The sequence below is a fragment of the Protopterus annectens genome, chromosome 7.part0 (assembly GCF_019279795.1).
Source record: "Protopterus annectens isolate FY-2018-M chromosome 7.part0, PAN1.0, whole genome shotgun sequence".
Classification (NCBI taxonomy): Eukaryota; Metazoa; Chordata; order Ceratodontiformes; family Protopteridae; genus Protopterus; species Protopterus annectens.
The window spans coordinates 1,962,276,702-1,962,290,436 of record NC_056739.1 but is presented as its reverse complement, the minus strand read 5'-3'; the positions used below and the strand labels follow the sequence as shown (position 1 = coordinate 1,962,290,436).

The 13,735-nt window shown below is 42.2% G+C and overlaps 1 protein-coding gene across 1 annotated transcript in view; it reads left to right on the top strand.

Moving 5' to 3' along the window:
* The window catches only part of IGF1R (insulin like growth factor 1 receptor), a 1,987,642-nt gene that overhangs the window by 1,405,060 nt on the left and 568,847 nt on the right, over positions 1 to 13,735 (top strand). The window contains exon 9 of the mRNA XM_044078384.1: positions 10,168 to 10,335. Coding sequence (XP_043934319.1) covers positions 10,168 to 10,335 — 168 coding nt within the window. The remainder of the gene's footprint in view (positions 1 to 10,167; positions 10,336 to 13,735) is intronic.

Sequence of the window (13,735 nt, the reverse complement as noted above, 5' to 3'; positions counted from 1 at the left end):
AGATGTTCGAGTGTATTCACTGTTGCAGTCCAGGTTACCCACCCGTCATCACCCTTTTATTCTGGAGTTTCTCTCCTTCACTATTTTCTACAGCCTTTGTGGTGTATTTGCTTATAGATGAAGGTAAAGTTTATATTGTTGCATATATATATATAGTTTATATATATTTTTGCTACCCATTTGGGGGGCACCTGACATCTGGGGCAAGAAAAACTAAAGAAAATGGCGTTGGCTGCCTGTTTTATACCCCCTGACGACCTGACATCATGGAAGAGGAGACAGCAACTGACGCAGGACCTAAGACTTTGGAATTCAGGCCGACTGAGGGCAACTTGCCAGCAGATTACCCAAATGTAATTACTGCAGCAGTTAATACACTCGAACATCTGCATTTATGGTAAGTGTACACGGCTGTATTTTTCTTCTAGCCTCAGTATATTGAGAAGATAGCGTGAGTTACTTTAGTATCAACAGTCAGTCCGTTTGGCTGGTTCCAGAGTACAGTCAGTTCCCATGTTGTTAGGAAAACATGTCTTAATGTAATTTTTTGTGCGTTTCAAAGCTTAGGAGATTTTGAGAATCGGGTACTATAGATTGTGGGATGTCAATTCAATAACTTGCACAGCTATGTGTAGGAAGCAGATAACCTCCAGAGACTTTCTTAATTAGTGTATGTGTTTTATGGGGATGGGACACAGTATCATCTCCTGTCTCCATGGTGCTCGATTCATCCAAAAGACCATCAAGCAGAGAATCAAATCTTTCCAGGACTGCTTGAACCAGAAAATGCTATGCTCCTGGACAGCCATGGCATTGGGCAAATTTCTGTGGGCAGCTCGCTCAAAGCACAAGTATGTTTGACAGTGCAGAGGAGTAAGGCTATGAACTGCCAACAAGCTGCTTCCCTGAGTCTCAGTATACCTACTGTGCGACTTTGAGGAAGTCACCTAACCAGGGAATGTTCCTAGGTCATCTGTGAAAATGAGAATGCGTCCAGTGGACTTCTGGTTAACAAACAGATAAACATCCTCGAGAGAAGGAATTTCAGGAATGTTAGTGTACATCTCAGAAGTCCTAAAGCCATCGGGTCTGATGAGGAGTGTTTGCAGCTCCAACTGAAACCTGCTTGGACCAACATCTCCAGCAGTGCTCCTCAGGAGCCCCCAACTCACTTTTGCACATGAACACATCCTTCTGATTGAACACAATTCAGCATTAAGACTGACTGCTTCCTTGTGGACCTGTAGTTCCAATGCCCGTTTCTTCATGATTGAAGATGGGGGAGGTAGTCCAAGAGTTCTTGTCCATGAGTACTTCTGGGGTCGAAGATGGATGTTACCGACACCTGCCCACAGTCGGAGACATCCAAGGTGATCACCATCCCCCCAAAACAAGGTCAAGACATTCAAAGATTAGATGTCCACCGTCTTGCCTCAGCATGAGCTTGTGTTGACCCTCTGCTGAGCCACTCTCCCAAACCTCCTCTCAAGACCGGATAAGATTGACTCAAGACTTTTCTTTTTTTTTAAGATCCTAGAGTCATATTCAGATCAAGCATCAGTGTCCAGGAGTCCCTACCTAGAAAGGAACAAAGGAATTATTCCTCCCTTCCCCATGGAGTCTGAATCCTCCCATTCAGAGACCAGTGAAATGACCTATGTGGACCATATGGCATTCCCTCTTAGTTGCCTATAGACAAGGATTTTCTGGTTCTTTCATGTATACAGAAGGATTTTTCCTACTGGGCAAGAGTTAGGTGAGAGAGAATGATGGCTTACCATTTTCTCATTCAGAGCATAGCGAATTCTCATCAACTAATGATTTTTTGACTTAGCTTGGAAAGCCCACTCAGGCAGCTTTAAGGTCTAGAAAGAGGCCAGACTCAATTAAGGCTTACATCAGTCTCAAATGTTAACAGTAGTCCTGACCATCAAGACGTTTAGATCTATATAGAGTCCAGAAGTGCTGCTATTCACCAAGGACAACACCACAGTAATGTGATAGATAAATAGTGGAGGGAATACCCTCCTGCAGATTAAGGATGCAAACTTGCATGCATGTTATGTGACCCTCAAAGCCGCATGTATCTGGGAAATGGATAAATACAGACTCCTGACTGACACCGAAACAGATGTTTTCTAGAAGCCTAATGAGAGGTAGGGTTGCTGGATATGTACTTATTTGCATCCCCAGAAAACCCCCACACTCTCTCAGTACTATATGAGATTTTCATGCAAGAGCAGCCTCTGCATGTGGGTTTCTTTAGGCATGTCTTTAATTGGAGCATTTACAGAAATAGCCAGTGGGGGCCCTTCATCCATATCTCTCTAAAGTACTATATACTGGATAGGTAGTCAAAAAGCCGGGCAGGATTCAGGGCTGCTGCATTGCATAAACTCATTTAACTGAATAAACTGCAAGAACTGCCTGTCTACATGCCTGAGTAATGCTTGTGGTATTTTTTCCATTGGTCAAAAATTCCACAACAACAGTGCTGCGGTAGTGTTGTCGCCTCACAGTAAGACGTTGTCCTGTTCGATTCTCAGCTAGAGCATCTTCTGTGTGGAGACATGCGTGAATGGGCGTACCTTCGTTGAAGGTTGTGTGTCAGAGTTGTGTGTCAGAGCCGGCAACTCTGCACGTAAAAATCTACTGCCAATCATTAGCGGACTGGAGTTCCACTGTGGTGACCCCTAACCGGGAAAAGCCGAAAGACACAACAACAAGTGATGCATATAAAGTTCATAGTACTGTTGAGAGCAATTCACCATAACAACAGATGTTGTAGAAGGATAAAGTCCTGAGTGCAGACCAGCAGACCCAGAGTTCAGTTAGTGGCTTAGGCAACTGACGGAGTGGCAGGGAGGATGGCTATGCCCATCCTAGGAGGGTTGAGTGGCTTTTCTTATGATGATCACTGGTGAAGGCTGGGGCCATTTTGCATGGGAGGCATGGTCCAAAGAGAGGGAAGGGTGGTGGATCTGACTGACCTGATGTGGAGGTTGGGTGATATTCCACATATCCGCTTTACATGCCCACCCTCAGACAAACAAAACCGTATAACCAAAATGAGAGGGGGAGCAATGGGGTAGGCCTTAAAAAAAAAAAAAAAATACCCCCTGACGGATGATAGGATGGCCAAACCCCCCCCCCCCATTCCTTTAGGATCCACTCTTTCCCCAGCCTACAACAACAACAGAAAAAGGTCAGTGCTGTTGGGAGAGACTAACAGACACAATGATGAAAGTGAGGCACTAGAGAAGGGTGCTATAGAATGATGTAAGGGGAACAAAAAGTGCTAAACAAAATACAGACGGTTGAGTAGGAACATTGTTGCAGTGTTCGCTCCATCCACTTTCTGTTCCAGATCGCAGTGTCCAGCAAAAGACAGTTCTTCAGAGGGTTGAGGTAGGAGAGAGTGGAGATGGGGTTGACTGGGGATATACTTTGCCTGAATAACCCCTTTTTGCAGATGGCTAGGATTGGCAGCTGAGGCTTTCCATATATAGACAGATTTTACTCTTTTACTCCTCTTGGTGTAGACAGCTGTTGAAACATTAAATGTGAGGGTACTCTTCACTTCTTGGGGCATGTCCTCCTCTCCTCATTCAAAAAAAAACAGTCTGACTGCCCCTCTTATATTTCCCCCTGAAAGGTACATTTGCTAGCATTTTTTTTTAGCATTTTACTAGGTTAAGAAGGGACATGATGAATAGTGATCAGCAGAATGGTTTCATGCCAGGAAAGAGTACTACAGATACGATGTTTGCTCTGAGAGTGTTGATGGAGAAGTACAGAGAAGGTCAGAAGGAGTTGCATTGTGTTTTTGTAGACTTGGAGAAAGCATATGACAGGGTGCCTAGAGATGAGTTGTTGTATTGTATGAGGAAGTCGGGAGTGTCAGAGAAGTATGTAAGAGTGGTACAGGATATGTACGAGGGTAGTGTGACACTGGTGAGGTCTGCAGTGGGAGTGATGGATGCGTTTAAGGTGGAGGTGGGATTACATCAAGGATCATCTTTGAGCCCTTTCTTATTTGCAGTGGTGATGGACAGGTTGGCAGCCGAGATCAGACAGGCGTCCCCGTGGACTATGATGTTTGCAGATGACATTGTGATCTGTAGTGAGAGTAGGGAACAGGTGGAGGAGACCCTGGAGAGATGGAGATATGTCCTAGAGAGAAGAGGAATGAAGGTCACAGGACTAAGAATATATGTGTGAGAATAAGAGGGAGGATAGAGGAATGGTGAGGATGCAAGGAGTAGAGGTGGCGAAGGTGGATGAGTTTAAATTCTTGGGTCAATAGTTCAGAGTAATGGTGAGTGTGGAAGAGAGGTGAAGAAGAGAGTACAGGCAGGATGGAGTGGGTGGAGAAGTGTCAGGAGTGATTTGTGACAGACGAGTACCAGTAAGAGTGAAAGGGAAGGTCTACAAGAGGGTAGTGAGACCAGCTATGTTATATGGGTTGGAGACAGTGGCATTGACAAAAAGGCAGGAGTTAGAGCTGGATGTGGCAGAGTTAAAGATGTTAATATTTGCTCTGGGTGTGACAAGGGTGGACAGGATTAGGAATAAGTGTATTAGAGGGTCAGCCCAGGTTGGAAGGTTTGGAGACAAAGCCAGAGAGGCAAGATTACGTTGGTTTGGACATATGCTGAGGAGGGATGCTGAGTATATTGGGGAAAAAGATGCTAAGGATGAGGGTAACAGGAAAAGAGGAAGGCCTAAGATAAGGTTTATGGATGTTGAGGGAGGACATGCAGGTGGTTGGTGTGACAGAGCAAGATGCAGAGGACAGGAAGAAATGGAAACTTATCCTCTGTGGTGACCCCTAATGGGAACAGCCGAAAGATGATGATGACTTTATCTCAATCCTTGTTTATTCAAGGGTAGTGCCAAACTGAAACTTTGAACTTGTTTTAATCCCTTCTTTATAGTTTGTTTACCAACTTTTGCTGCAGTTGTAAGCTGGCAATGCATTAAGAACATTTTAAGAATATCCCTGACAAGGCCACTCAGCTTTGAAGTAGATAACTGCACCTTTTACATAGTTTGACTAAAGGCCACATACAAGTCTCTCATAACCAAATACTACCTCAGATGTACTATAGCCCAGGTACTGGGGAACTGTCAGCTGACCTCCAGTTCACATCTGCAATTTGCACACTGCCTCACCAATTGGGTGAGTGCAAGGCTGATCACTTTTGCAGCTAGTGGTTAGGGTAATCTCCCTTTCTCCCGTTCCTTGGCACCATGGCAGAAGTGTAAGATCAATAATTGCAGATCCTTTATCTTTTAAAAATAAAATGCAGTTGCAAGAATGTCAATGTTGAAACCATCTGTAATGCTGTAAAGGAGTTTTTGTAAAGGTTGGGAGGTCTGTTTCACCTTCATCTACCAAATACTAACTTCAAGATCAGTGTACCTTGAAGTAAGGGAATTACTCTTCTCTTACTGCATCTGCACCCTTTATACATTACCATGTTTATACATTCATCCTTGGAGTTTCAAGGATCCCAGTTGTGGTCCTTGGATTTTCTACCGTAGTTCCTCTGTATCTGAAATGGAGGTTAATTGTTTTGAGGTAGACAGGAATAATGAGGCCTAAGGCCTCCTTTCCCTGTAACTTGGCATCTTGATGATTCACCTCACCTTAGTGTCATGTTTAATCATAGCCTCACCTCAAGCTTTGTGCCCACTGAGTGGCGCACAGCTGCAGTTATCTCACTCCACAAGGGGGGATCCACCTTGGATCCCAGGAACTACCGTCCCATCAGTCTGATGAGCCCGAACTGCAAGGGCATGGAATGCATTGTCATGGAACTTATAAACAAAGACAGTGGCAACCTTCAAACACTGGACCCCACCCAGTTTGGGTTCGTGAAGGGACGATCTTGTCTCCTGAACCTGATTGACTTCTTCAAATCAGTCTCCAGAGCTGTGGATGAGGGTAAGGAGGTCCACACAGCCTCTGGACCTCGCCAAGGCTTTCGATACCATCCCCCACTCTGGAATCATAGATAAACTTACTAAGCTGGGCATAAATCGCTACGTCACTCGATGGGTTGCCAACTGGCTTACCGACAGAACCCAGACTGTAAAAGTAGCTGACTCCAAATCCAGCTCCAGACAACTGACAAGTGGAGTACCTCAGGGTTCAGTCCTGGGACCGCTCTTGTTTGGCATCTACTCTGAAGTACAGGCCAACACTAAGGAACTATGGCTAACAAAGTTTGCAGATGACAGCAAACTGGGAGCCATCATTGAATCCCCAAATTATGTGGATATTCTACAAAAGAGCCTTACAGAAACAGATGCTTGGTGCCAGAGCCATGGGCTCAAGCTTAATGCCAAGAAATGTATAGTTATCCCCTTTGGGAAAAACCATGTACCTATAAATTACCACATAGGTGGCAGTACACTAAACACTGAAAGTGTGATGAGAGACTTGGGGACACAGGTTGACACTGGTCTCACCTTCGATAACCACATCGCCACAACAGTCAGGAAATCCTTCTGTGTGGCACACATCATCACTAAGGGTTTTTCATCCAGAAAAAAGGAGGTCAGTGTCCTATTGTACTCATCCCTCATTAGACCCATTATAGAGTACAACACCCCATTTGATATGTACCTCACAAGACATCTGCAACAGCTGGAAAGGCCGCTGAAATACCTCACTAAAAGAATTACAGGCCTAAAGCAGATGCCCTATGCTGACCATCTAAAAAAAACTCCAGCTATACTCTGTGGCATATTGTCTACTCAGAGGCGATCTCTGCTTAATGTACAAGGCCACGTCAAACCCTGAGCTGTTGGACATGCTCCACTTAAAGAAATCCCAATCCCTCAGAGCCACACGCTCCAGGGATCTAAACCTTGTCATCACAATGAACAAAACATTCTAGAGGGATAGGTTCCTGACCCAGAGACTCCCCATACTCTGAAATAGACTGCCCATACATGTCAAGCAGAGCACCTCCTTGGCCCTCTTCAAAAGGAACCTTGATGACTGGATGGGAGATAGGAAATTCACCCCGAGGATCACGTCAGTCGCCCTGCTAGATTAAGGGTCCAGGGAAGTAAATATTGTGAGAAGAAATATCCAGGGAATTGTTATGACTAGGCTTGTATAAAGCCCTAGGACTGATAGCCTAGTACCAACCTATGAACCTTCCAGGAAGAGAGACATGGGATTCTAAAAGCATTTGCAGACTAACCTACTGCCCCTCTGCCTTCACACCAGAAATGGATGAGTCAGTTTTCAAGAACAATGAGGAAATTTAGGTAATTCTGTCTATGGAACCTGTCTTGAAGGATCTGAAAGCATCCAGATTTGTCTCACTTCATTCTGCAGACCACCTGTTATAGTGGAATAGCATCCTTAAAACATATCCTAGAATACGTTAAGTGATATCTTTGGTTCAGTGTAGGTCCTAGAGACCACAGCACTTTCACTTTGGCCTCTCGAATATGAGCTCCTGAACTTTGAAAGTGGATTTCACATGTTAAGATTGAGGAGGAAGATGGAAGATTCAAACCAAATTAAGAAGTTTTTAGTGAGGATTTTGATGCCTTAAAATATACAGAAGGTGGTGACATATTGCTCAGTCGTGAGATGTAAAGAAATGTTGAGGGGAGAATGGAGATTCATTATTAGGATATTTATTGAATGCCATACTGTTGTGCTCTTAATATTGAAGCTTATTTCTTTTTGTGTATTAAGTGTAGCAACTTTGAAGTCACTGTGAGTAAGAAAATATTATGTTACTTCACTGGGGTTGAGAAACTTCAGAGTTAGTGTTTTAAAGTTAAGGAGCCACTTTGCTGGCATAGAGAAATAAAGCCTGACAACAGTATAGATGACCCAGCTTTGATTTGCAGTTTGTGAGCTTAATAAAACTGTCAGGGGAGATGGGTGTGCCCATCATGGAATTGAGAAGGACAGAACCAGCCACATGCTGAAGAGATCCTTTGAAAGAAGTTGTGGGGCACATGGCCTGGGAGCAGACGGGTGTGGTGTGAAACACAATAAGCAGTAGCCTGCAAGAAGCAAGTGGAAAGGAGTGTGCGCTGTCTTGAGGAGAAGGCATAGTGACCCCACCATGAAATGGGTTGTACACCCCACCTTTCCACCCAAGGAAGGGGTTATGCTAAATATAGGAATGCTGTCATAGCCAGGATGTCAGCAAAGGTGCAGGCAACTCTAATGGACTCAATGTCTGGACAGCTCTCATTCTAGTGTATCTGGGGATGATTCCCCCTCACTAGGGTTTGAATGGGCTCTAGTCTGAAGGGGGACTTGACTTTTGACTGGCACAGGTAGGAGTTGGGGGCTAAAAAACGCACAGAAAAAATATTTAGAGTTTTGGAAGTGTTAATGGATTTCTCGGGGCTTGTTCCTTTTTTTTTGGGGGGGGGGGCTTTTTGTGCTTTTGTTGAGGAGAAAATATCTATATGGTTGCATTTTAGTGGATGATGCTAACATTGATGTTAGTACATTTGATGAATTGCCATGCCCTCAAGTTTGGGATGAGCCAAGGATAGAAATGAGTGTAGCACATAGTGTCTAGCTGCAACAGCTGTGTAGTTTTGATCACTCCTTGGTTATTGCCTTTTGTGTTGAGTATATACATATGAATCTAGTTTGCTGCAGTATTAGCAAATCCATATCATGGCATATTTCATTCTGAGTTTTTTTTTTTTTTTTTTGAGTTTACCATGACCTAGCTTTTGTACCTGCTGGTGCTGTTTAAAGCAGTTCTGTTTATAATTAGGAGAATATAACATCCATGGCGTCTCAGTCCTAGCAATGCTGTCTTACAAACATACCTTTCAGCCTCCGAACGTTATATACTGACCTTCATAAAAATCTTAGCAGAGGGTCAGAAGGAGGCGCACTTTCTTATTTTTCACATTATAATCATCAACCCCCTTTTCCCATTTTCTGCATGGGGTTGGGGTGTCATGTCAACGTTTGCCACTCTCTATCTTCGTCGACACAACTGCCTGACTTTCACAAGTCTTTTGTCATACAATCCATCCACCCTTTGTTGGATGCCCTCATTTCCTTTTGATTTATTCCTCTCTGCCTCAAATCTTCTTCACCAGATTGTCTTCTGCTTTTCTGTACGTGTGCACAAACCACTGTTATCTGTTCTCTTTAACCTTTCTGCAATTGGAACTACTTTGGTTTCTTATTTCCTCCTTTCTTTCTTTTTCTCAGTGTCCATCCTACTACCCATCGCAGTCACTTCATTTCCCTCACCACTTACTACTTCTGCTGCACATGTTTCTGCACCATACAGGAGTACTAGTCACACCACCATTTTATATATTTCACTTTTCAGCTTCTTTGGCATTCTTCTGTCATGTATTGCACCCAAGGTTGCCAGACGTCCCCATATGAGCAGGACTGTCCCGGGATCAGCAGCCCGATCACGGCTCCTGCACTGCTGGTTAAAATCCCGGTGAAACAGCCTCCACTTTTTTTTTTTTTTTTTGATTGGCCCATATACTGGCATACAGACCAATCAAAAATCTGTAAACATGGAGCTACTGTTTTTTTTTTTTTTTTTTTTTGTCCCTACCTGGCCTGTCAGAAATCTGGCAAGCCTGTAACCATGATTGCACCTGAAACACTGTGCCAGTTGGCTGCAGCCCCTCTGATTCTAGCTTTGACCTCCTCATTCATACTTAACTTCTCTTTAACCATCCCTCCCAGATACTTGAAGCTGTTAATCTGTTCCACTATTTTCCCTTCTTTCTCAATTCTCAGTTTCTTATTTTTCACTTTACAAGGTTTTCCTGTACTTGGAAATCTTTGTATAGGGTTAGATTATTTTTTTTAAATTATGTTCACTTAACCAGGCTCGACTTTGAGGAAAGCAATAAATCTTGGAAGAGCAAGGCTAAATCTGAAGTTCAAATTCATAACACTGTGCTTAAATAATAGCAACTGAGAGATGTACTTATCACTACACATGTAAGTTTTTCATTGCGTCATATATACATGAGATCAGTGAGCCTACTCGTTTGCTAAAAGTAAATAAAATAAACATCTGCAGTTAGTTGAACTTTTGGGTAACTGTTTTTCTTTCTTTTTGTAGAGCAGTGTGTTTATATCAGTCAGATGTCTTAATATGTCCACAATTTTCTTTTTTTTAGCCCCTTCACTACCGCAAGATATGAGTTCAGCTTCTAATTCTTCATCTCAGTTGATTGTGAAGTGGAAACCTCCTGAGGAACCAAATGGCAATTTGTCATACTACATTGTACGCTGGCAACAGCAGCCTGAAGATGATTACCTCTACCAACACAATTACTGTAGCAAAGGTTAGTTAAGTTGAGGTATATAAACTTTGTCTTGTTATTAGGCGGGTATGTAAGCAGAGAAAGACTAACTGTATTCAGGAATGTGTTGCTGAATTCAAGCTGCAAATGAGGTAAATGCTTTAATTAAATTAGAAATGAGGCTTTTGCCTGCCCAGCCCAACTCAATTATGTAGAAGTGTGTTCCCTTTTTTTAAATACTATACTGAACTTTTGTGACTGTGCTGCCAGTGCAATACTGAACGCTGGTAATTGAAGCATATCTACAAGGGAGTCTGTGGTAAGGAAATGAATGGTTCTGGAACCCATGTCATAACTTATCCTGCTGAGATACAGTGCATGTTGACAGCAGAGGAGTAGATTCACCTGGGTAACTGTTGTTGGAAGATAAGTCAGCTGAATTAATAACAATGAAAAGAGTCGCTGAAGCATTTTTCTAGGTATGTCTTTTGTCCATATTGATGTAGTTTGATTTTTTCATTTACTGACACAGAGCTGATTTCTTAACATACAAGTACTCAACTTTTATTTTTTTCATGTTTCCCTTTTCCTGTTAAGTTCTTTGATTCTGTGCTGTGCTTCTTTTAACTGGATCAGTGACGTTTAGTGAATTGTTCTGCAGGTTGCATGGTCATTTACAGCCCTGCTTCCAGCTTCTTTCTTTTCTTCATGAGACACATTCAGTTTTCTTGCCACCCTTCCTGTAATGTAAATGTCACCTGTTTACCTTTTACTTTACCCATGTTGTCCTTTCACTTTTATTTTTTAGTCTTTAGTTTTGATCAGAAAAAGATGTACTATATTAAACATATAACCTGTCACCGATCTTGCAGACCCACCCCATTAATGTGCGTATCACACAAGAACTCCCCACACCCAAGTTCCACCATTTGCTTCCTGTCATTAAGCCAGCACTTCATCACTATTTTGGGACCCACCCCTCCATCCTTTATCTTGCCGACCAGTGCTCTGCGAGGTGCTGAATGTAAGGCTTTGAATTCTAAAAACACTATATCAGGTTTTGTTCAACAAGGTCCTGCTTCATCAAAAATACATTAAGTAAGAGTTGCAGAGGGCTTGCCTTTTGTTTTCCTGGGTGCTTTTTGCCCATACCAACTGATCATCAAACCCCTCCCTTTCATACTCAAGCCCATTTATTCACTAGTGATAGGGATCAACTAGTGTGAGAGCTGCTAGTTTGGTGGGGGGGGTGTCAGTCAGGTAGCTGTGAGGTTTGTTTGTCCTTGCCAGCTTCCCACAATGAGAATATTTTTACTGTAATAGGTCAGCGCCTCACCTGAATGGAGGTATGTGCAACCTACATCACCATGGGGGCTGCAGTACCCTTGTGCATTTGCTTAATGAAAGCTAGTCCTCTTTGCAGGTTGGTACACTACTCATCTGCCCCCAGGACATGTGCCTCTCTCTTTCCTATGAAGGACTGTCACAGTCTTACAATCCATGACAATCTCAATTCTCTCCATGCCCCTCCCTGAATGGATATGTACATTCTTCATGTCAGTTCCATTAAGCATCCAAGTTCCTAACTGAACTCTGGTCTGTAGTCAGAGCTTTGACCCTGTACCTCACCAAAGGTGGCAGTGAGACTTGCATTTTGTTGTGGGAGCTTGCCCATCAGTTCACCCAGGGACATTGTATTTTCTTTTGACCAGTCAGGTTAACAGGATATTGTTCAGCAACTCTTGTTTCATCATCCGTGACCTGTTAAATAGAACACATTTATTCAAGAATTTAGTAACTTGTTTGTACATTGATCTAGCAGAAGTGTAAATTAAAGAGGTGGTGCTTTTCCTCAATCAATAAGTTTTTTCTTGTACTTTTCTAACCTGCTGCTTCTCAATAGCATTTCCATGTCTTTGCACAGTAGCACTGCAAGGTTAACAGGCCTGTAGTTTTGTTGATACATTTTAGATCCGCTATTTTACAGTACAACTTCAGTCATTCTCCAGTTTTAAGATAGCATCCAGGTGTGTCTTTTCAGATAGTTACCAAATTCTTACAAAAATAGCTTGCCCATTGGAGTTTAGTTTGGACATTTCCTCCACTGCTGGTTGAGTATGACTTTTAACTTTAATAAAAGAGGCAAGGAGGAGTGAAATGCTTTCCAATGGAAGGAATTATGATCTCCTATTAAAGTGTACCTTAGGAAATATGGGAATTAGTAAATATAGAAAGCAATGTAAAATTTGCATATCAGATCCGTCTGGCTGTGGTATAATTAGTATATGCATCTTTTTATATCTTGGTGTTCATGTGACCACTTCTTGGAAGGAAGGGAATGTGGGTCTGGCAGTTAGTCACAGGATTATGGGTGTGAGCTTTTAATGAACTGTTGCCTGTAGTCCAGGGTTTGATTCTGTCAGCCTACATTTGCTTACTTTTATGATTTCGTCATTACCAGAGTGAAAGCTTGTTGATCTGAAAAAGTTACAGAAAAAAGGTAGTATTCTACACCTGTCCATTGTCACCACATTTGTGGTTGTAAAAGTAAACAAGGCTACAGGCTAAGAACTATGTCACTGAACTGTCTAGCTGTAATCACCAGTGCAGGGTTACCCATTTCTTTATTTGCTTCACTTTTCCATTAATTTAACAAAAGTTTCATTATTCCTGCTATGTTTCAGTCTTAATGTTGTGACACCCATAGTTTGCAGCAGAGCAGCACAAAACCCTGCCCCATGCTTCAACTGTGCAATATATGCTGTTGGGAAAGCCCTTCTCATTCCATTGGTGAGTACTGGGTGTGTTTGCCATTGCAGCCTATTCTCCCTGAAAATGTCTATGTTGGCCACGCTTTCATTTTTCAGAACTCTCCATGTAACCAGTCCCTTACATTACAGTCTTATGCTTTCTTGTTCAGTCTTTTTACTTTGTGCATAATTTATTACCTAATTAGAATTCAGTTTTACATTGTTAGCTTTTGTTTTTAGTACATAATAAGGTGCACTAATCTGCAGAACAGTTTCCAACTTCTGTGTTGCTTGACTTTTCTGTTAGACTGTATGTGGAAAAGGTTAGTCAAAATGCTGTTTGCTGTAAGTGATTCATTCTAATTGCAGTGCTAATACATTGTGTGATAACTTAGTCTACCTGGAGATAGGATATTAAAAATTTGCACTTTATTGAATTTTACTCCGTAAGATGACTCTGCATCATTTTTTATTCAATGTTGTCATTAGTTGTAATTGTAAAATTCATTTTTTTCAGTTTTCTTTTTGTTGCAGTTTAAATTGCCTTTATTCATTGTTTTAATTTTGTAGCAATAAATGGCTTGTGACTGAAAATGGAGCAATGTGGTCTAGTCCACCTATTGCTCAAAATAAATGCTTAAATGTTGTAGGCTGTCCTTCTTTACTGTTGAGGGATATCTTTCTAGTCACCA